Source organism: Miniopterus schreibersii (assembly GCF_964146895.1).
Source record: "Miniopterus schreibersii genome assembly, chromosome: 21".
In the NCBI taxonomy this organism is placed as follows: Eukaryota; Metazoa; Chordata; class Mammalia; order Chiroptera; family Miniopteridae; genus Miniopterus; species Miniopterus schreibersii.
The window spans coordinates 12740493-12765281 of record NC_138123.1 but is presented as its reverse complement, the minus strand read 5'-3'; the positions used below and the strand labels follow the sequence as shown (position 1 = coordinate 12765281).

Genomic DNA, 24789 nt, shown 5'->3' with positions numbered 1-24789 from the left:
CTATCAGAAAAATATCAGACAACCTGTAAGCAAGTTCTGACAACTATAAGAAACTCATGAAAATTTTAGTGGATCTCTATTTTCCCCTAGAGCTACAGAAATCCTCCCCATGTACCTGCCTGGACCTGGCACCACTTTCCTCCCCAGCACCATCTTTTTTAGATGAGCAGTTAAGGAAAAAGTCACATACTCCAAAAACTCACAACCAGGGTCCCCTCATTTACCTTTTCAGTCTTTGGGCTATTTTCCTCACCCTCCAGCAACAGCCAGAGGCTTGTTTCTTTTTTTAAAAAGGTTTTTAATAGCTACAACAAACTTGGTAAATCTGTCTCCTCTAGAATGGGCATTAAAACTTCAAGTTCACGCTCGCTAATGGAATAGAGCTTCCTTTATACACGGCCTATTTTGAAATAAATGAGGCAATCCTGGAAAATAAATTGGCTTTAATTCGCTTATTATACTGAAGAAATGCCTGGGAAATCGCTGTGGTGGTCTTTGAGGAATCTGAAAGAACAGGAGACATGTGGACAAGCTGGAAACACACAGATACCCTCCCCTGTTGTACAAGCAGAAACAGGTCATTCTGCAAGGCCACGTCGGTGACTACAAACCAGTGAGCGTGACACGGACAGTAGTGAGGTTTCTGAAGATAAATCACGGGTCATTTGTGAACACTTTAACAAATGAAAAGAGACTAAGTGGGTTTCCTGAAAATAAATCATGTCAAATTAACTTGATCTAATTTACACAGGAAACTCCATTCTACAGGGGAAAGGTGGACAGAACGTCTGACTTCTCCCAAAGGATCTGAGGAGGCCTCTCCCCACTGCCCGCTTCAGGCAGAGGCAGAGGCAGGCCAGCAGGACAGCAGGTGGGTTCATGGCCAGTGAATGCCACACGGCTCCAGACCACGAATCCTGGATGCATGGCTGACTGGAGGGAGGGGCCCAGCTCCCTGCCCAGGGCTCTCTCCTGGCCCTGTGTTCTTCAGTATAACAGATGACAGCATCCAGACCTCCAAAAGTCCCAAAAGGGATGAGACTCATATACAACTGTTATGACCAAGGAAAAATAATCCAACTGAACAATGGGAGGAAGAGGGAGGGGACTCCAATGTACCTTCAGAACACTCACAACTACCAGGACCAGGGAAATGCAGCTCATGGGGAAAGATTCACATCGCGGGCAAAGAAGTCAGGAAGGGCCCTTCAGGGTGACGAGACAAAGGCAGAAGCCCAACCAAGAGCCTCTGCAGGATGCGGGCCAAGACTGGACCACAAATTGTGGCCCAGTTCCCAAGGCACTGAATTAGCACAGCAACCCAAGGCAGGCAAAGGGGGCAAATACTTCTGAGATTCCCAGGGAGGTGGTCTGAAAGGTAGAAATTTCCAAAGGGTAGAAATTTCCACAGATAAACAGAAGGAAAATTACAAGGAATAAGTGCAAGGGGGTCCTAAGCTATAAAAAAATGTCAAAAGGACTAAAGGCCAGAAGGAGTTACACCTTCTGTAAATATGCTAAGGACTGCAAAAAGGTGTGCTTCAAACAAACAACAAACCTGGGCAAGAAGGGCAGGCGACAGACCTACGAGTCAGTCAGGGCTCAGTGGTAACAGATAAGGGAGAAAGCAAGGCAGAATTACACAGCTCAAACAGAGCCTTCACTTCTATTAAAATGATCTTCAGATCAGAAAGGATAGTGGTAGCAGAACTTAGGAGTAACTGAAGCCCAAGCGAGGCAAACAGATAGAATGAAAACACAGCCACTTCAACTAAGTTTGTTGAGGTCAGATAAATTGTGACCAGGACTAAAGAAATTCAGGGACATGGTCACAAAAATACACTCAGTGGGCTTTAAGAAAACAAGGGCCTACCAAAGACCAGGGACTGGCATGTATTCTGGTTTCCAGAAGAGAAAAAGTAGTCAGCCAGATATATATCCTGGATACTATTCTAAATGAATGCTTAAAGCAACATGTTAGAAGCAAAGGTAGAACTTTCCAAAAGAGCAACCTCTGGGGCAAGAGAATGGAATGAAGGCAAGTTAACCACACTTCTATAAAGCCCACCGAAATGGACAAAGCTGAGAAGCTAGGGAGAAAACCACTGACGAAGCCTGATCACATGCCACATTCATCTAACAGGCCCTTATAAAGTGCCTGTTCATTATTTGTGCCAGGCACCGTTATCAACATTTTACAATTACCAGTTCATGTCCTTCTTATAACAGCCCTATTACTAGCCTCTTTCTACAGGTAAGGAAACCTAGGTCATCGAAAAGTTAAGTAACTTGCCCAACCTCACATGGTTGATAACTGGCAAAGCAGGAATTAAAATGCAGACAGTGTGCTCCAGAGCCATGCTTTTAACACTGTACTGCTTCTCAACACTATAGGGAATATCTGCCAAATACTGAACCATTTGGATGAAATTAACAGCAGACACCACAATCAATACATCATCCCCCACCCCCGCTGTCGAGAAGGAAGGAGTGTTTTTCCAAAGCACTTCACTCAGAAGAGAGAGGGCAGGCGTGAGTTAGGAAGAGGGCAGCTGCTGGCCAACTGTTAATCTGAGGAACGTCAACATTAACATTTTCAGAAAATAGCCTACGACGATTTACATAGGCCAGTGAATGCCGGCCCAGGTGCTTATTCGGTTCATTCATAAAACGAAGCCATCTCAGAAGCAGCAAGAAGTATAGTTCCAGCTGAAAATAGGGTCAGTAACTTGATATATCAGCTTGAGGAAAATGACCAAATGCAAGGGAAAAGGGAAAGGGAAAAAATAGCTAAAGAGAAGATGATATACATTCAGGGCAACATACAGACAATAGTCTCTCAAGAAGAAAAAAGAAATAGGGAACCAAAGATAGAAGAAAACATCTATGGAATAAAAGAAAAATCGAAACCTACAGATAAAAGGTATATATACCATCCAGGAAAAAAATGGAAATATTATGACCCACACCAACATATCCTGGTAAAAACAATGAACACTAAAGAAAATGAATGAATCCTATGGAATCTCAGAAAAATCACACATACAAAGGGTAAAATTCAAGCTGGCTTCCAAAGTAACAGTCAGTGCTGAGTGACACTGAACAGAGGTAAGGGCACTCAAGAATCTCATACCCAGCCAAAATGTCAAATGTTATATAAGGATAACACGAAGTCATTATTTAACATTCATGGATTTAGAAACTGTAACAACCATGGGTCTTCATGATAAAAACCAAGCAATAAATCAAGGCACAGGACTCAAGAATGGCAAGGCCCTTTATGAAAGAACTCCTGGGGAGCACTGGATCCTTTTAAATAATGCACTAAGGCTAAACAAGTATGAAAATTATAAATACATACTAGAATATAAATGTTCTAAGGGTGACAATATAAAATAATAGTATAACTAATAAAAATAATCATTGTTGACGTTTGTATAGCACTTCCTGGCTTTTCAAAGCCTTTTCCAAACAATCTCTTTTAATCAACCAGTCTTAGAGATGACAGACCTCAGGCACAGAAAAGCAAACTTTCCAAGAATCTTAAAGCTTTTTCTACCTTCACCACCTGATGTGACTATTTCCATTTCATTTTGCTTACAACCTTACTTTGTGCATCTAAGGACCTAAATACCAGTCTTGACTCTCTACCCAGTTGCTCCTCCAAAAAACTCCAGGCATCACCCTCCCCATGAGTCTTCTGTCTGTATCATCCCTATGAAACTCCTTTGGTCCTGACTTCTTTTTCTCATCTGATCTGGGGAATCTGAACCAAGACTGCTTCTATACACACAGTGAACAGGGAGCTTCCCCAAGAGAAAAACCAACTGACTCTTGCACACCTAGGGCAGGGGCACATACACCAAACACAAGAACTGGAAGGGAGAGGCCTAAAAAAAGAAAAACTTAAGGGGGACATGATATATGAAAATAAAAATACTGTTTTCAAATATTTTTTAAAAACTGCCATGTGAAAATGGTGTGTTCTCTGTTATCAAGGGCTGCACTCTGATCAATGGCCCATCTCTCAAGGGCCATGGAGAGCCGTGTATCCCAAACATCAGCCAGTCCCCCACCACCTCGTGGCGCTTGTTACAGTAGAACACCACCTGTAATAATATTTTCTTCACACTTTTGCTTAAATTGGCTCACTCCTTTTGCTTCAATAAATATATTTTTAAAACTATTTTATGGCATTATTATCACAAATAGGATACAACGATCACTTCCCATAATTAGAAGATAGTCACACAAATAAAGATAATGAAAACAAAACAGCATTTTTTGCTGCTGGCCATAGATTTGGGACAGAAGCCTACTCGGCTCCATCTTTATTGCAAAGGGAAATTAGTTTTAAAGAAGGTTGAAGAGCTCTAGTCAGTCTGGCTCAGTGATTAGAGCATCAGCCTGTGGACCGAAGGGTCACTGGTTCAATACCAGGTCAAGAGCACGTACCTTGGTTGCAGGTTCATCCCCACCCCAGTCAAGCCCATGTGGGAGGCAACCAATCAATGTGCCTCTCTTTCACGAATGTTTCTCTCTCTTCCATTCTCTCCCGCCTCCTCCCTTTCACTCTCTCTAAAAGTGGATGGGAAAAATATCCTCAGGTGAGTATTAACCAAAAAAAAGGTTAAAGATACACTAGCAGCAAATTGAGGCTTTCTCCTTGGCAGAAGGGAATGTAAGAATGTGAGTCAATGGTATTTCACACCAAGTCCAATAACTCTGAACATCATTTCTTGGCCCACTGAGGGACAGATATATCCCACACCGGACAGGACTGAATGAGCAAGGTGAAAAATATGACTAACTGATTGACAGTTATTCTAACTTATATTCACAAAAAGCAATACAGGCATTCAATACGAAAATGCACACTATAATAGTCACTGCTGGCAACAGTGGAAAAAATACCTTTACAAATGCTAACATTTAATGATTGTTGACTGCTCTACAGTTTACAAAACACTTTCATTTACATCATGACACATAACCTATTAAAAGTAGTGACTATGCTGTTCCTAGGAGAACTCGATGAGGAGTCCCTCACAGCACAGGACCGCTAGGCCCCTTCCATCACCAAGTCTAGAGTCTGGGCTGCCTTACCAACCTTGCAATTTGAATTGCTAATTTTTAAAAGAGAAGGAATTTTAAATTAAAACTTTAACCTATGGTCAGTTAGAACTGTGAGCTGGAGTTACTGAAGCAGAAAGCAATTTGATCTTAACTCCACGAGGAGGAAGCACAGCCCATGGAAGTTAAAACGGCGATCACTCCGCCATTTAACACAACAGCGGGTCATATGAGCAAAAAAACCTCCCTGCAGCTTCTCAGGGACAGGAGGGACAAGGAAAGGTCACTGAAGCCCTGATTCTGCCACTTAAAGAGAGGGATACTCCGAAGAGGTCAGGCTGCAAAGCTCAAGTGTGCAAATTAACAATTTCTTCCTACATCCCTTGGCAACCTATGGACTGTCCCAGATTTATCCAAGCCAGAATGAGACCTCTGTGGTCCTCTTGGTACCTTAAAGTTAACGGAAATCATCTCACCAATTGCTTTCCTCCTTCCTTTTAGGGGACACTAAGCCCCACTTGTTCAGTAAGGACTTCCTTCAGGATATGAGCTGTGCCAGGCCACCATGGCAGGGGAGCCAGCTGGTGTACCCACGCTGGGGGTACTGCATTTAGCTGCATGGTTTGAAATATTTGCCTGGAAATGCGTAAACAATTAAATACAAATCCAGGAAGCCCAGAGAGTCAGGTCACAGCCGTTTTGAATTTAAAAGAACTATTCCATCTCTGAGAATTCTCTCTAACCTCAGCCCCTCCTTCTCTCCACATTCTCAGGTTTCCAGTCATCCCTGGGAGCCCATGATGGCTGAGCCAGGATGAAAGTCTTTTATTTCCCTTAAGAACATTTTACTTGACCCTTCAAGCTGGCAATGTCACGATGTGTCATGGATTCAAATGGTCAAAAGATCCTACGCCTGTGTCATCTGAAGATTATGTAGGGAAGGGTGGGCACAAAGGATGGGCAGATGCCTATCCTGAGTCTTTTCTATCATACCACTAATCATAAAAAAAAAAAAGTAACATTTCTATGTAATGCTAAAAATAATGAGATTAGATATTTGCTAAGAGTTTCTTAGCTGACACTGATTGCCATATTTTATTTATGTACCAATGAAAAGTTCCCATAGCCCTTTAATTAGATTAGCTCTAGAATTTGCCACCTTTCTCTCAGAATTCCATCTGTCTCTCCTTATTAGCCCAGTCTTCAAATCTTTCCCTGGAGTGATTAATCCAGTACATTTTTTTCCTCTTGGAGCCAAATGCTACATGATTCAAGATGGCAGACATTCTACAAGATACAAGAACAATTCCTAATGTCTTCTGCTTTAATCTGATGTGAAAAGCTTAGAGGCTGCAGTTAGCAATACACTCAGTCTGAGTGGCCAGTGTGACTTGGGCACTAAAACATGAGCATTATCTTGGCCTGCACTGAAGAGACCCAGCATTCAGATTGAGGGAGTAGGAGACCTACCGCTCCCTGTCTTAAGACGACCCAAGGATCACCCTTTTCCTTTCTGGGTACCACCTTTTAGAGAAAACAGCCAGGTCATTAGTATGGCATGGCCCTGAGCAGAAGTGAGAATCTTCCATGCCCACAGACTGATGCCCCGGCTGGTGAAGCAGAGCCCTGGAAATGACCTGGAGTGGTGACAGGGGAAGGGAGAGACGTGAAGGAAGGAGGGGATGTTAGAGAACTAGCTCAGATATCATCAAGACGGTAAGGAGAGCAGAAAAACATTTCTATGGCTTCTGTAACAAATTAGCACAAGCTTAATAGCTTAAGGCAACACACATTTATTATCTTACAGTTCTGGGGGTCAGAAGTCCCAAACAGGTGTCGAGGAGCTAAAATCAAGGTGTCAGCAGCGTTACTTTCCTTATGGAGGCTCTAGGGGAAAATCTGTTTTCCTGAATTTACCAGCTTTCAGAAACCGCCCGAATTCCCTTCCTCCATCTGCAAGACCAGCAGCTTAGATCTTCACGTCTCTCCCTGACTAACCCCTGCCTCCTTCCTTCACCTATAAGGACCTTGTGTGTACACTGGGCCCACTGCTAAAATCCAAGTCTCCTCATCGCAAGAGCCTTAATCAGCTCTGCAAAGTCCCTTTGCCATGTAAGAAGGTGACACAGGCACAGGTTCCATGGACGAGGATGTACCCATTATTAAAGGGCCATTACTATGCCTACCACACTACCACTGGGGTGGAGAAACACTGAAGGGCTTGAACTTAGATCACAGGCTAAATGAAGAAGTTAAAAGATTGAACAGTAAGTATGTGCGGATCCTTAAAATCATCATAAGCAGTGGAGTCAGGGGTTCAAATGCCAGCTCTTCCACTCATGAAGTGGGTGCCTTTGGCAAGTGATCTAATATCTCCGAGCCTCAGCTTTTCTCATGAGAAAACATGAAGAACATACCCCCCTCCTTGGGCTGCTGTGACGGGTGAGAGCATCAGCAGATGACCTGACACGTATCAGAGGCAGAATTAACAGACCCCAGATCTAAGAAGAGGAAACCAAGGCTCACAAAATTAAGTAACGTCACCATGTCTGCCCAACTCAACACTTAGGATGCTTCCATTAGCTAATCCTTAGGGTTAAGATCAATGTTTGGGCCTAATTTAAAGAGATATGTATTGATTCTGTAGAAAAATATTCTGTATCCAGGTTACAATGACTGAAAGGTGGATTAGTCCCCAAGGAAGCCGAGATCTGGTTGGGGACACAAAACAAATAGACAATATAAGCACGTGTCAAATGCGAGTGGTACAGATAGTATGTGCAATAGGCCAAGGGTAAGTGATGCAAGTCAGTAATCTGGGCTCGTAAAAGAAAGGCTTCCTAGAGGGGATAAAATTTGGAGGAAAGAGAGGCCATGGGGTGGGAGTTGATACAACCAAGATAGAAATGCTCATCACCAAGTCGTAGGGGCAGCGTAGCTGAGGTCAGACTTTTCATGAAATATAGGGACTTAAGCTGCAGCAGGCAACGGGGAGCTAATGAAGACTGCAGGTGCCCACATCAAGTGACGTGGGAATCACGGAGGAGGCTGAGTCCGCCTGCATACTGCCTTACAGGCATTTTATGATTTCTCCCTGTCCCTGTTGGCTTCATATATTTTGGCTCTCTGATATTTGGTACATATATGTTTATAATTGTCATATCTTCTTGGCTAGTTGAAGTTTTATCAGTATATACTGTCCCTGTTTATTTTTTTAAATATGTCTTTATTGATTTCAGAGAGAGGAAGGGAGAGGGAGAGAGAGAGAGATAGAAACATCAATGATGAGTCATCGATCGGCTGCCTCCTGCATATATCTAGCAAGTGACAGAATTTCCAGGAGAAACTTGTTATCTAATAACGGCCCCTCAATAGTAACACCGAGTGCCTACAAAGAGGCAGGCGCTGCACTCAGACCTTTACTCATATGCCCACAGTTGGTTCTCAGGATAACAGCCATTATTGCCTTTAATTCCCTGGGCAAGGGCACTTGGGCACCAGGGTCCAGGGGGAGCACCCAGCCTGCATGCCAGCGTTCCCGGCATGTGCACGAGCCCCAGCCCCCGTGACCGGCACCCTTTCCATTCTTTCTTTCTTGTACGAGTTCCTGCCTCTCTCCCAGGAGGCCAAGCACAGTCAGATCTGATGGGACAATGAGACTGCACAGGCCTATCTGAAGCTGGGTTTTCCTGGGAGGGTTGCTGCTGGTGAAACAAAAAGCCCCTTTGACTCTGGCTCCTCTGGGGCTCCAGGGAACAAGTGGGCATTATCTTTACACGGAAGGGCCTCTGACTCCCACACTCACTGCAGACAATGTGGGAAGAACACCCAAAGGATTAGCCTGCTGACCTGCCAAGTCCCAGCCTCCCAGAAGTTTTCCCTCCGTGAAAACAGCTCGCAAGTGGCAGCTCCAAAAATGTGCAGGGAGCCACAAGGTGCGGTGGGAAAGCGAGAGCTGGGACCCTCTGTCCCAGTATGCACTGGGGTTGGCTGCATTTTTACAGTGGGTTTATTAAGTCACTGTGAACAGGGACTATTTCCTCCCTGGAGCCAAAACACCTGAGAAGCCAACCTCTGTTCCGTGCTGAGTGGCGAGGGCGGCTGCTGCTGTGCAGAGCTTCTCCTGAGGCTAGGATGCCCCCTTCGGGTGTGAGAGGATGCCAGCAAGAGCGGGAATTATTTTCTGCAACAGGAGAGGCAGTCTCAGAGGAGACTCAGAGACGCCAAACCCAAATAGTGTCGTTTGGAGAATGCTACCAAGCTTACCTTTCATACAGGTGAAAATTAATGAAGACAAAACCAAAATTAAATTACACCTTGAAAAGGCAAAGACTGACTGGGTCTAGAACCAGAGCTCCCTTCACAGCCAACCCACAGATGGCTCTGTCCTGTGACCTTCACTCTCCACGATCCACTTGGCGTCAGTCATCCACTAGACAGCGCCACCTGTGCCAAAGGAATAGCTCACCTTGATCATGGTGCTGGGCACTTAAGATGGCACCGTGACAGTTCCAACCCTTCCCTTTAGGGAGCAATGACAACATGCTCCTTCCAGGACCAGCAGTGTCTCTGGAGCTCAGGAAGAGTGCAGGGTAGGGTTTCATTTGCCTTCAGGCTACAAAATGTGGCAACAAAGGATTCTTCCAAGAGAAAAATAAAAACCAGTGAGAGGCAGTGTATCCCCTTACCCGCCCCCCAAAGGGCTCGGCAAAGCACACGTCAGATCAACAATCAAAAACCAGGGAGGGCCCGGCCAGCATGGCTCAGCGGTTGAGCATCGACCTATGATCCAGGAGATCGGGGTTCGATTCCCAGTCAGGACACATTCTGGGGTTGCGAGCTGGATCCCCAGCAGGGGGTATGTAGGAGGCAGCCGATCAATGACTCTTATCATTGATGTTTCTATGTCTCCCTCTTTCCTCCTCTCTCTAAAATCAATAAAGACATATTTAAAACAGAAAACTGGGAGGCCTGGTGAGCACGGCCTTGGAAGCTGACACCGCAAGCAGGCAGCCAAGGCCGCGCTGCAGAGGAGCCGGGCTGCACGCCTGCGCGGGGCCGTGCTGAAGCTGGACGGCACAGCACGCCCTCCAGACGGTCTGGTTCCATCTTCCCTGCGACACCTCCTGCGTCCTTCTGCTCAACCCTTATGCAGCGCTGGGCTTGGTGACAGCAGCCTATCCCAGAAACCGCAGAGACAACACAGCAGCAATGAGGCCAAGACTTGGAAATGGAGGGGGTGGAAAAGTGGGGGAAGGGGGGGAAAAGCAAAACAACTACAAGTTTGATGAAGTCCAAGTTCTCCACGCATCACATATGATTCCCAAGTCCCAGAGCCTGTGCCTGAGAACCACAAGCCCGCCTGCGCTGTCTGCCCGACTGAACCTCACGACACGGATGCAAACAACGAGGCTCTGTTTATCCCGCGGAGCCAAGGGACCGGCATCTATTTGGCTGCAGACGCACGGGGGTGATTCAGACAAGGGATCGGGGACCTGGCTTTGGGTGTGAGGAACAAGCTATCCAGCAAACTGAGATTATAGACAGAACAGATGTTAGAGACAATATCAGCAAGTTTATCATAAAAGCAACTCTTTACACATAAATACTATAGATTATGATGAGCTCTTGCGTAAATGCTTGTATTAGACAACCTACCACAATTTCCCATTGACGGCAGATACAATCATCCCTGTTTCCACAAGGAGGGACATTGAGATCCAGAGAGGCTAAAGGGCTTGCCCAGCGTCCTGACCCCCAGTCCAGTGTCCTAGCCATCTGGCCAGCCAGCCAGTCGTGGTTAACCACTGCTTATCCAAAATGACATGTAAAGTGGAGTATCCAGATCACAGTTTAAATGACATTTGCCTTTGCAGTGTTTCAGTGCTTCCATTAGAAGCCTTTGTGTGGTGTTTCAGGCACCCACATCACCTCACACTAAGAGATGACGTCATGGGTAACAATGTAAGAGGTGCTGGCGTCAGTGTCAAGGGTTGGCTTAGGGGTGCTGTGGCCCCCGCCTGCTTCACCAGTCCTCTGAAGCCACTCCAAGTTAAAATCATGACCATGTGCTTTGGCCTGGGCAGCTGACATTTCTCTCTTAGGAAATGTGTGAGCGGCACTTCCTTTGGAAATGTCTGCCACTTATGCTGGCCTTGACCTGCAGTCTGCGGACAGAGCGTGCCTGCATCTGAGAGCAGCTTTACGACTATGCCTGTCCCTTTTCTAACCAGCTGCTGCCTGAGCTTCTCCAGGGAGCGTTTCAGGAGCCACCAATGGATGGGAAGCATTCACCTGCATGCCTTGTGGCTATAGTACACGTTATTTAATTTATTTTTTTTAGAGAGAGAGAAACATTGATGTGAGAGAGAAACATCGATCAGCTGCCTCCCGTATGTGCCCCGACCAAGGATCGAACCCACAACCTGCAGGTGTACCGGACGACACTCCACCCAACAGACCCACACTGGCAGAGCTATTACATGTTATTTTAAACCAATGCAGTTCAATATGTCTTTCTCCCTACTAGGGTCTAACACAAACAATAAGAAGATAAACAAGACAAGCCCTGCCCTCAAGAAATTCCACGCAGACTACTGCTAAGGCATATCTACAAGAGTGTGTTTCTCCACTAAATTCTTGGTCGACTCATCCCTTTCCTGGCTCTGCAATGATTAATAATTATTTATTTCATTGGGAAAGTCTCCTAATTTGGATAGGGTATTGTTGTTTTTAAAGGGTCTTTTTTTGCTCATTAAAAAGCAGAATAAAATTTTAAAGGCAGTGTCAATAGAAACGTATCCCAAGATCAGCCTAAGTAAAGTAACTCCTTGGGACATCTCATTTTATTTCCACTGAGCCTGTTCTGCCTCAGCAAATGGAAAAAACAGGGGTGCTGTCAATACCTTTCCTTATATATCACCTTATGCTTTTCAAAAGTGTTTCAAAAGCATTTAGATACAATAAATATCTGAATGAATGTTCTTAGATAATCTCAAATCATAACATCAAGAAAATACAACAGTTGGAGTAAAATGATAGAATTTGTCAATTTTCCCATTCAAATTATTATTTAAGTAAAAAAAAAAAAAAAAAAAACACAAAAGCTGCATGGTTGGGAAATAGTTCAGAACTCATACTACAATGCCCAAGGCTGATTAGCTGGCTGGGTAGCTAATGAGGTCATGCGTGTTGATCGGTGTCCGAGCCCCCCTCCGTCACAGTCAGGACAGCTGTAGGCCCCCTCCCTCTGGGAAACTTGTCCTGCACTACAGAGTTGCCTGAGAAAAGAATGTTGGTGAAATTAGCAGACACACCACCACAGCCAGGAAATTAGCCGGAGTTTCTACAGATGCAGAACTAGCATCTATCTTCCTAGACGAAGAGCAGCACATTTTATGTACAAGCGCGGAAATCAATATGTGAGTAAATTATCTTCAAAATTATTATACCTAGGAATAAATAAATTATATATTATAATTTATAGATAAATTATAAATTAAAGAATTCCTTCTTTCTTCTTCCACCTATCCACCCATCCCATCCTACAAAATAGTCACTGAGCATCTACTAGGCGCCAGTTACTTCTAACTGTTCTTGGTGTTTTCCGATGTGCCAATTATTCTGATGAAACAACATCCCAAAACTTTGTAAGAATTAATTCTCTTTTCTCCACTTCTAGAGGGTATGGATAACAGTCTACATTTTTTTAATCTTAAAGAGCTACCACAGTATCTGGCAACATACTTTATGCATCTCAATGAACATTTGAACTGAAATGAACTTCTAGGACTCTTGGTTGATTTCCAAAGACATAAAATAAGACATAAAATAACAGATGTGGCTAATCTACCCACTGGATTATTCAATCTGAAATCTAATAAAGAGTTTAATTTGGCGACAGTGGAGTAAACCATGAGCCTACGACACACGTGAGGGGTCAGGAGACAGCTTCCCTGAGCTAAAGGAGTTTATACAGGAGGGAAAACAGGTTAAATGCACAACAAACAGTCACAGAAGAAGAGGGAAAGAGGAGAGGGCTGCAGAGGGCCGGGGGGGAGGCGGGGGAGGCTGGGAAGGCTTACCGGCCAGATCTTAAATGAAGGATGACATCTGATGCATAGAGATGAGGCAAAGAAGACAGAGTCCGCCTCTTTTTGGTGGGCAGGACAACACGTGCAATAAAAGAACCAAAGTGTCCACCTCAGGGACTTAGGGGCCAGCGTATGGAAGGCCGGGAAAGGAATGCTAAGAATGTGTTTGCAGGAGGACCAGTGACCTCGTCAGAGCTGAGCTTGGGGAACTGTCCCCTGGCAGCCAGGGGCAGGCCTGACTGGACGGAGGTACTGAGCAGAGAAACACTGACATAATCAACGTCAGAACCCGAAAGACAGGAAAGCCTGAAATACCTTCTGCGGAAGCATCCTAGGCGTGGCTGTTAAACTCTAAGCCTTCAGCCACTTGGAAGAAGACCAGCCTCCGTTAGATCCTCCCCTGAGGCTGGGTGGTCCTTGGGGACGATCTAATACATCTTTAGACACCCTGCTGTGAGCACCACAGTGCCATGTATACAGTAGGTGCTAAAAAATGTTCCAAACAAAGGAATAAATAGAATGGAATGATTAAATAAGCTTGATGTCTGTAGAGGAAAATTCTAGAACCAAAGAGAAATAAAAGAATTAGTAAGAGTAGAGGTAATTTAAGGCCCCAAATCTGCTGTTTGAATTGAATGCAGACTATCATCGGCCCAAGGGTGGCTGCCTCACACTTCACTATACCTGGCCTGGGGCTGTCATGAGAAGCATTAGGGGAAGACGAAGAATGTACTGAGTTGCTCAGGCAGCAGATCTTAAAAATCTGAAAAAAATAAAACTTTTTGTAACTACGGAAGGGGACACATGTTAACTAGACTTGTGGTGATCATTTCACAGTATATTCAAATATGAATCATTACATTACACATCTGAAACTAATATAATGGCATTGTCAATTACAGCTCAATTTTAAAAATCGTACTAAAGTCCACAAACTTTTTCATCAGAGGATTTGTAATCACAAAATGGCTTTCACAATTCTAAGTTTCCCGTGTATTAGAAACGAGGAAACCCCAATTTATCTCTATATTTACTTTTTTCTCATTTGAACACTGTGAAATAGCCCTCCTTTTCCCATGAGTATTTGAGTAAGATGAGGCACACTTTCATCTATAAACACAAAATGCAGCCCGGCCGGCATGGCTCAGCAGTCGAACATCAACCTAGGACCCAGGAGGTGGCGGTTTGATTCCAGGTCAGGGCACATGCCCGGGTTGTAGGCTGGATCCCCCGTAGGGAGCGTGCAGGAGGCAGCCGATCAGTGACTCTCATCATTGATGTTTCTCTCTCTCCCCCTTCCTCTCTCTGAAATCAATAAAGACATTTTTTAAATATATATACATATATATGCAAAATACACATTCTCCTATGTCAAAAATAACACCTAATAATTATGCCAAGCATCTCATCAACCCACTCACAAATTGAGAGACAACAGGTATGAAAAGGAAAGTTAGGTTGGTGGGCATGTCTCAAAACTAAATTTAAACTCAGATTTCACATTCGGAACACAAGTCACTCACTAAACTTGGTATCTCACCCTTCAACCCGTGAAAGCAATTAGTCTCCAGGCAGGGCCACCTGTCAAAGGCACCTTTCCATTCCTGGCCGATTTGTTTGCCTGGGTGAGCATGATCGTGTTAATGATTAATATCAATCCTAGATATGTGTCACCCTGGGGAGTTAGAGTGCCTACTGCATTCTGGCAGCTGACAGCAGGGTGCTGTGTAAACCTCTTGAAATAGAACCACCTGGGTTGGAGGAGGAGACACCAGGTGAAACCCCAATGGGCAGGAGATAGGAAATTTATACAGTAGCTCAAATCCTGGACAGTCCCAGTCCTCCAGGACAACCTCACAGAATCCCAGCCCTGGAAGGGTCTCACACTGGGTCCAACGCAGCCCACATGCAGACTCCCCCACTACGAAAACCACAGAATCACCCAACTCTAACTTAGATGCTTCCGATGGCAAAAAGCTCGCTGCTTTTCAAGGAGGCCTAGTCAACTGATGGACTTTTATTTTTAGCAGGTTTTTCTCTAAGTTAGGTCAAAAATTGATAACTACTAGTGTGCGGCTCTAATTCTAATTCTGGGCCAGCAGGTGCGCTATAAATGTTGAATGAATGAACAGTGACTGACTGAACAAATGGATTCAAAGACCAACTGGCCACGTGACAAAAGTAACTGCTTGAAATTTTAAGTTTTTCAGATCCACGATGGCTCAAAAAAAATATTCAGCTAAATTCATTTAGTGTTTCTTAAGCAGGATGAATTATGCAGAACTACGGAATGATGCAGCTCCAAGTAAGGGAAGTGAACGCAGATTCCGATACTCTGCTGCTATAGCCCCCACTTCTCACACCTGTCAAATGAGCAGGCCAGCCCTGGCCAGTGTGGCTTAGTTGGCTGGGTGTCTTCTCATGCACCAGGAGGTTGCTGGTTGGATTCCCCATCAGGGCACATGCCTGAAACCAGGAGGTTTCAGGCTCAATCCCTAATAGGGAGTATGCAGGAGGCAGCTGATCAATGTTCTTCTCTCACATCAATGTTTCTCTTTCTCCCTCTCCCTTCCTCTCTCTAAAAATGAATAAAAATATTTATTTTAAAAAATAGTAATAATCAAGCCAGATTCCATGATCTCTACTGTCACTTACTGCTGAAGACATGATTTATCCTCAGAGACTGCTATCCCACACCCCAAGTTTACAGTCTTAGTAGCATTTCTTTGAGAATTCAAACCCACTTGCAAATAAAGGGTAAAAGTCCTACCATGACAGGCAAATGTTGGGGTTGAACATATTTGCCCACATATACCCAGGATGGGCACAAGGCAACACGGCCAGAAAATTAACCTGAAGTTGATATGGGAAAGATAATCTTGGGCTATTTATTTCAATTGCTTCATCTGAGACCAGGTCTCCTGAACCTACGCCTACCATTATATTAACCAAATATACCCAGACCTCGGAGGTATTGTGGGTTCCATTCCAGACCACACCATAAAGCAAGTATTGCAAAAGAGCCAGTCGTAATCTTTGCTGGTGCAGAGTCTTGCCTCCAGTTTGTAAAAAAAACGCAACATCTATGAATAGCAATAGAAAAGAGCTGTGAAACACGGTACAGGATATACAGCGCTCAGAGCTGCACTTAGTAGGTGCACTTGATGCCTACCAGCTGCCAGACTCAAGAGGTTTAACCCGTTGATCTACTGAACCCTCATCCAGCAATACGTTCTGTAATTCTGTTTATAACACCCGACCAGCGACCGAAGCCCCACTATCTCAACCATCTGTTTCTGAGCCATGACAGGACACAAGTGGCCACAATAAATGAGGGTGGGGTAAAGGAAGTAGATACAAACCCGGTGGTCACGTCAGTGGCTGAGCAGCCCATGTGGGCTCCTGACTGTGTTCCAAAGCCAAATATCAATAATGTCATTCAATGGTCAGACACAGTCCTCCTTTCCTGCTTCCACTTGGTGTGAAAAAAACAGAAGCTGATTGCAGTCTGTGCTCAAACAAGCAGCTGGTAAACTCTGATGTCAAAAGAAAACATGGGTTCAGGATGCTCCAAGCATCTGTGGCAGGTAATTAAAAATGGCAGGAGTGTTGCACAAAAGACATTCAGTAAGGAATCTTTACCACCAAGTCATCAAAGTCAAGAACAAACCACAGAAGACACCCAAAGGCTAAAAGTCTTGCATTACTAAATGGTACTGGCTGAACAATGGCTGGCTTAGTGGCCCAGGCTGTGCCAGGGGGAGGGACTATCTCAGGGTGGCCACCAAGGGAGTCTCTGGAAGCAGTGCTCTCCACTTGTTTTACATGAGCAACCAGCATATAAACTGGATTATTAATAATCATTATCAAAAAATAATTCTCATTCTGGTCTAATGACCCTAACCTAAAATGTTACCTATTTTCCCCTGGCTGGTGTAATTCAGTTAGTTGAGCACTGTCCCATGCACCAAGAGGTCACGGGTTCGATTCCTGGTCAGGGCACATACATGCCTGGGTTTCAGGCTTGATCACGAGTAGGGGGCACCCTACCGATGCTTCTCTCTCACATTGATGTTTCTCTCCCTCGCTCTCTAAAATCAATAAAAACATATTTAAAAGTAAATAAAATGTTACCTAATTTTATGATCACAAACTGTGTTCTGTGCTGGTCTTTAGGTCTTACGAGTTAAAGATCATCCTTGTGCCCTCTCTTTGAGAAGGTCTTTCATCAAACTTTGACCAAAACCGCAATAAAATGCAAACATCAACAATTTAATCTCTAATCCTCCAATTAAAATTTTAAGGTTTGTTTTAAAAAGGTAAAGTTCTAATGAAGATAAGAATTTTCACTTCTTTTTCCCTAAATTACTGTGTGAATGCCTGAGCAATGAGCAAGTATTATTTTTGACATTTAACAGAAACAATAATAGTCTGCATCCCATTTTTGAAATGATATAAATTGATGAACACAGCACAGAAATGGACTAGCAAGAACAGACATACCAGGTGTTTGTCTGCACTGGTGGGCTTACCGTGGTTTTTAATGTTTTTTCTTGTTTGTAGTTTTCTGAGCTTACTGTAATGAGCACATATTGCTTTTGTTTGTTTGCTTGTTAATCCTCAACTGAGGATACTTTTTCCATTGCTTTTCAGAGAGTGGAAGGGAGAAAGAGAGAGAAACATCGATTGGCTGCCCCTCGCACGCACCCTAACCGGGGCCAGGATGGAGCCTGCAACCCAGGTACGTGCCCTTGACCGAAATCGAACCTGAGACCCTTCAGTCCGCAGGCAGACGCTCTAACCACTGAGCCAAACACTGCTTTTGGAAAAAGGAATAGGAGAAACTTCATTTAGGGAACAAATGAATTAGGAATTGTTTCTGCAGCACAGAGACCTGGCATTCACTCCCCCTCAGGTGAACAGACTTTCTGAAGGTCCATTTCCCTCTGGGGGCAGCTCAGGTAAGCGGTGAGGTCCCTGCAGAAACGTCCTGGGGCCCAGCCCTACAAGGTACCGATGGCACCAAAAGCCTCAATCCCAGGTTACACCTCTTGTGCCATTCCCAGAATTCTGGAAAATTTGAGTATTAAAATAAAAAATTAATTTAGATTCCATTTAGTCTGAGATTTGCCAATGCGTTCTTGAAATACATTCTTTCAAGTTTTAATATCTTTTTCCCTCTGCAAATTTTCTGTTTATTTTTGCAAGAAAAGTATTTAAATTGGGATTTTAAAATAGGAATGAAAAAATTCAGATTATCGCAAATAATCTCTCTTTTGCCAGGGCTAACAATTCACTCATATTTTAGCATCTATAACAGAAATATGCAGGATATACCATTACCTACAATCTAACATCTACTCAGAAGCAGGGCTCATCTGCATACTTCCATTGGGCTGGCGGTTGAGAACACATCTGTGAGGGGCACTCACACCAGAGTTCTGATCCTGGCTCTACCCTTGAACTCAGGAAATAAATAGATAACCCTGAACCTCAGTTTTACACAGGGACAATGACGATTATAAATCCCTGGCTCACAACAGTTTGGGGAGAATGTCACCAAAGGAATTCCCAACAGAGTGGCTGGCCCCTTATAAATTCTAAAAAAATTACGATGCTAATATTCCCTCCAGTGGCCAGTCCTGGTGTCTGAGTGATTCCCAGGGCCCAGCAAAGGGGCCAAGTTTCCAGAGCCCTAAAGGCAAGGGGTAACACCCCAAAATATGGACTAACTTTCCACTCCACCTTCACTGGCCGGGCAGCTGCCCAGAACAAAGGCCACATCTCGGATAACCTGGCAAACAAATGCAGCACTGCCTCACGAGCTGACTGCTTCTCTACAAGTGCACCTGGGGAGAAGCTTCGAGAGCAAGAGGGGGAGCGGCTACCCCTCCAGGCGCCTGGAGAGATCCCAAGAAATAATGTGGAGGTCACGAAGGAGGCCACGGATCAGGCAGAGGAAGCAGCTGCAGAGATCACTGGGGAGCTGGAGAAACAGGAGCAGACATGCTTGAAGAAGGAAAAGAAACACCCGCTGCAAAGGCCCTGGGGTCTTCAGAAAACAGCAGGAGTGTGCGGGAGGGGTGGGAGGGAATAAGTGAAAGATCCAGAAATCGGAGGAAGCAGAAGCTCCCGGGGGCTCCTCAGAATGAAAGACCTGCCTCTCCATCCAAATGCAAGAAAAAGCAGCCTTTTCCCAAGGAGGAGCTGGTTGGTAGCGCTCTCCAGGAGACAGCGGGCAGTGGAAGGCATCTTTCCCCAAAGAGGAACCAGTCAGTGACCCTGAGGAGGCAGGAAAGAGGAGTGTCCCCAAGAAAAAGAGGGAATTCCCGTCCCTTGAGCAGCCGCTCAGCAGCGGACCTGAAAGGGCTGTGCAGGGGGAGCAGCAGCTCCGAGAAACAGAAAGGGCTCCAAACGCCACCCTGGGAAGGTCAGGACGTGGGGCAGACACACCCACAGCGACATTTCCCGACCATCCCATATATCCCAATAAAAACAAAGTCACAGGGGAAAAACACAGGCGCCCTCCAGGTAGCAGCGATGTCCTACACTCTCTTCAAGGTGCTTCATGTCTTTAACCTCCTTCGATCCCGGGCAGCTCGGTCAGCACCAAAAGCCTTTGTCATTACTGCCCCATTGTTCTTTTGTCTCCAAACCCAGGAGGAAACTGAGGCTCAAGGCCACAGAGCTCGGACAGCAGACCCCGCTCAGCACACAGACTCTCCGCTGAACCCGAAAGACTCCCTGTGCCACGGCTGCACGCGACAAACAAGTTTCTTCCTAAATACTCCTCTGTCCACACTATAATCAAGCCAAACTCGCCTTTCCACGGTAAAAACGGCAGCGACGGCTATTTCGAGCTCACTGTCTGTCGCAGGCCTGGGCCAGCTGCTGGACATCCACGACACATTTAAACCCCAGAACCACCCGATGAAGCAGGAACCGCCACTGTCCCCATTTTACACGTAGGGAAACTGAGGCACGGCCGAGTCCAGGAACCAGACGCAGGTACACTGTCCCCAATCCCCAGTCTTAGGAGCCTGGCATTATCCAAATCGCACGTGTGCACCTGGCCATTCATCCTGCAAAGCGCTTCCACACGCAACAGGTCCCTGAGACTGGGGGGGGGGTCCCCGCGTCCTCGCGTGCACCCGAGGACCCGGCTCCGAGGCGCCAAGGGGCGTGTCTAAAGCGGCCCGAGGACACCAGGGCCCCCGGGCAGCGCCCTCCCCACGCCGCGCTCTGCCCAAAGCCTCGAATTCCTTCGCACGCATTTTAAGTGAGCTGGTCATTCTGGAAAAGCGACCATCCGCCGAATGGCTCGAGCGTCAACCCTGAGCGCTGACAGTGTCCCCGGGGCTCCGTCTCCCCTGCGCCCCGCGGTGGGCGTTACTGTCGCCAAGTCGGAAACGTGCGGTGACAATGTTCGCAGAGCAGCCCGCGGGGGAGGTGCCCGCGCCACGGTCCTCACCGCACCCACCTCCTCCCCCCAGGCCCGTGGTGGGCGGGACCCCGGCCTGGGCGACGACGCGAGCCGGGCGCGGCGACGGGAGGCTCGGGCTGCCCCGAGGCCCGCCCGCCCCTGCCGCCCTCCCGGGCCACGGGGCCGCCGCGGGCACCGCCGGGGGGCCGGCGCGGACTCCGCTGTTTGGAAAATTGCCGCCCGCCCGGGTGTCAGCACGGTCCTCGGGCAGGGACAGCCCGCCCCACAGCCGACTCCTCTCCCGACCCCGCGCCAAGCGTCCTGCCTCAGTTTCCCTCGCCTCAGGAGGTGCGCTGAGCCCGAGGAGTTGACGGCGGCGCAGCCCACTCCTCCGCGGTCTCCCTGCGGCGCGCCGGCCGCGCGGACAGCGCCCCTACCTGCGGGGTGGCCCCCGCCGCCACCGGCCGGAGCGCCCTGGGGACCCCCGCCCGGCATGTGCGTCGCTGCTCCTCCAGCTGCGCGGGGGCGGCTCCGGCCCGAGGCCGCGCGGGGGGCCGAGCGCGAGCGGGACGGGAAGTGGGGAGGGGGCCGGGGGCGGGGCGGGCTCCTTCCGGCTCCCCCGCGGGGCGGGCGGCTTCCTCTCCAGCCTGCCCCCGGCACGCGCACCCGCGCACGCGCGCACACACAGGCACACGCGCTCGCGCACACACACTCGCACTCGCACAGGAACACGCGCACTCGCACACGCGTGCATAGGCACGCGCGCACACACACAGGCACGCGCGCACTCGCCCGCAGTAGGGGGGCGGCCCGCGGGCCCGCAGCCTTCGCGCGGCCTCTGAAAGTTGGCTGCTCCCTCGGGCTCGCTTCTGGGCGACACGCGAGGGGAAGCGTGGTGGGAACCGGTGCCCGGGAAGGAGGGACCGAGCGGCCTTCCAGGTGGGTGCACCAGGGCGCCTCCCAGATGTGTGATTGGAGAAGTGACCAAAGCGTGGATGGAAGAGACGGAGGGGAGGGGAGGGCCTCGTTTAGACAGATGGGAGAAACTGGGGAGAGGGCAGACAACACTGGGAAAGAGATGAGGGGTGCTTTTCAAAAGTGAAATAGCAGCCCAACTTTTTGAACCTTCTGGAAGCACTCGACTGGTCCCAGAGCCCCTTCCCCACGTGGGGCAGCTGTCCCGGGATGCAGGCTGTGGTCCATGCCCAGCTCTAGGCATCCTTCACCCCTTCTCTTTGGTGGGCTCAGCAAGGTTGCTGGGGCACCCCCATGTGGCACCTGGTAACGTGCATACAAAACTACATAACAACATGTGCAGAAGTTCAGGGGATGAGAGGGACTATTGTGAGAATAAAGGTCGGGAAGACTTTCTGGAGGAACGGGAAGAATCTTGCTGGAACTAGAGCAGGCCCAAGGTCCTTCAGAAGATGGGAACCTTGGGAGTGAGAACACAGATGTGCTTACAAGTCGCTGTGCCGAGGGACAGAGTGAATGAATATTCCGTATGGTTGGATCAGACTGAATTCAGTAGTAGTGACCGTTAAGCAGAGGCCTGGATTCAGCGCTGAGGTCTGGAGATTAGCAGGGGCTCTTAGCAGTGGTCAGTTGGCTGAAAGTGTGGAGGTGACCTGCACTAAGTGAGGTGGAGATGCCAGGCTGCGCTGGTGTGCTCTACAGGAAGCATCGCAGCCTTGGGGAGATGGGAATATTGGAGCGGATTCATCATGTGAGGCCTTTATGCCCACTCCAGGGGGGTTCAGAGCACACACCCTTCATCATGACTCTGAGAAATAACTTCGTGGCCAGCATCCTTCATCACTCTTCTCTGTAGGTCAGAAATCACAGCGGGAACTGTGACCACTGAACTGGAATCCTTAAATGCAATGGGGATGACTGGTTCCCAGGGTGATGGGAGCCAAATGGTGGCAGTGAATGGCCAAAGGCAAGGTGGGTGTGGTTTCTGTAATGGCTTATAATGGACAGCAGAGTCAAATCACAGTCAGAAGAGTGACTCCACAGACCTACAGTATCAGCAGGTAAATCACTGTGATCCTAGAAGGCAGATAGGTGGGAAGACTTACTCAATCTGTGTAAGCAGAAAAGTTCTAGGTCAAGTGAAAAAAAGCCTAACTTGAATTACCAAAACAGAGAGACTCAGCCCTGTAATCAGTTCCCAGTCTTAAGTCAGTCTACAGGCCAAGAATTCTTTTTACATATATATATATATATGTGTATGTATATATATATATATATATATATATATATATATTGTATATATCTTCTTATTGATTTCAGAGAGAGGAAAGGAGAGGGAGAGAGTGAAATAGAAACATCAATGATGAGAGAGTCATTGATCGGCTGCCTCCTGCAAGTCCCTGACTGGGGATCGAGCCCGCAACCCTGGCATGTGCCCTGAATGGGAATAGAACCCCGATTGCCTGGATCCTAGGTCGACCCTCAACCACGCCTGGCTGGACAGACCGAGAATTCTTTGAATGAAGGAGATGTTGGTCTCTTTGAGGAAAGACACTGCCCAAAATTTACTGTGTTACCTGTCTTCCAGAGGGACAGATGGCCTTTTACCAGGGTGGCTGTGCAATGGAGAAAAGGAAATAATCAGACTTTTCAGGAATTACTGGACACTAGTTCTGGACTGACACTAATTCTAAGAAATGCAAAACATCACTATGGTCCACCAGTCGGAGTAGGGGCTTATGAAAGTCAGGTGATCATTGGAGTTTTAACTCAGATCCATCTCACGGTGGGTCCCTGTACCCATCCTGTGGTTATTTCCCCAGTTCCAGAATGCATAGTTGGGTAGACATACTCAACAACTGCCAGAATCCCCACCATGGTTCCCCGACCTGTGGACTGAGGGCTTTTATGGTGGGAAAGACCAGTGGAGGCCACTACAACTGCTTCCACCTAGAAAAAGAGTTAACCAAAAGCAATACTGCATTCCAAGAGGGACTGAAGAGATTGGTGCCACCGTCAAGGAATTGAAGGATGCATTCCATTCAACTTGCCTGTGTGGTTTATGCAGGAAACATATGGGTCTTGGGAGATGACAGTGGATTATCATAAACTTGACCAGATGGCAATTCCAATTGCAGCTGCAATACCAGGTGTGGTTTCATTGTTTGAGCAAATTAACATGTCCCCTGGTACCTGATATGCAGCCATTGATCTGGCAAATGTTTTCTCTCCATCCGTTAGTGAAGACCACCAGAGCAGCTTTCTGCCAGCTGGCAAGACCAGCCAGACACCTTCACTGTCCTACATCGGGCGGATATCAACTCTCCAGCCCCATGTCACAATCTAATCCAGCAAGACCTGTCACCTCCCCTTCCACAAGACTTTACAGTGGTCCCTCACATTAATGACATTGTGCTGATTGGACCTGGTCAGCAAGAAGTAGTAATTACTCCAGGCTGATTTATGAGACATTTGCATGTCACAGGGTGGGAAATAAATATGACAAAAATTTAGGGGCATTCCATGTCAGTGGATCTTCTAGAGATTGAGTGGTGTGGGCAGCCCTTCTAAGGTGAAGGGTAAGCTGTAATATTTGGCCTTTCCTACAGACAAAAGAGGAGCCACAATGCCTAATGGTCCCCTTTGGGTTTGGGTAGCAAAACATTCCTCATCTGGGTGTGATACCCCAGCCCACTTACCAAATGACCTGAAAAGCTGCTGGTTCTAAGTGGGACCCAGAACAAGAGAGGGTTCTGCAGCAAGTCCAGGCTGCCATGCAAGCTGCCCGGCCGCTTGAGCCATATGAGCCAGCAGACCAACAGTGCCTGAAGCGTCAGGGGTGGTAGAGATGCTGAGAGAGGCTTTGTCAGGCCCCTGCAGTGAATCACATCACAGGCCCTTAAGATTTTGGAGCAAAGCCTCTGTGGATAACAACTCCCATGTTGAGAAACAACTTTAACTTACTGCTGGGACTTGGTGAAGACTGAGTGAACCTTTAACCATAAGCTGCCACATTACCAGGCAACCTGAGCTGCCCATAATGAACTGGGTGATGTCTGACCCACAGCCATAAAGTTAGGCATGCATTTTGTTCCTACTGGAATTGACACAACTGAATACAGATTTCCCTTCCTCACACACAATGTTTCTGCCAAAACTACCATCCGTGGCCTTATCCACACATCACTTCCGACCAAAGAACTCATTTCACAGAGAACGAAGTGT

The 24789-nt window shown here is 47.0% G+C and overlaps 1 protein-coding gene across 1 annotated transcript in view; it reads right to left on the bottom strand.

The window, feature by feature from the left end:
• The window catches only part of DISC1 (DISC1 scaffold protein), a 237291-nt gene extending 216179 nt beyond the window's left edge, over positions 1–21112 (bottom strand). Inside the window, exon 1 of the mRNA XM_081123969.1 lies at positions 21027–21112. Within this exon, the coding sequence (XP_080980095.1) occupies positions 21027–21084 (58 nt within the window). The 5' untranslated portion in view covers positions 21085–21112. The remainder of the gene's footprint in view (positions 1–21026) is intronic.
• Positions 21113–24789: the final 3677 nt, after the last annotated feature.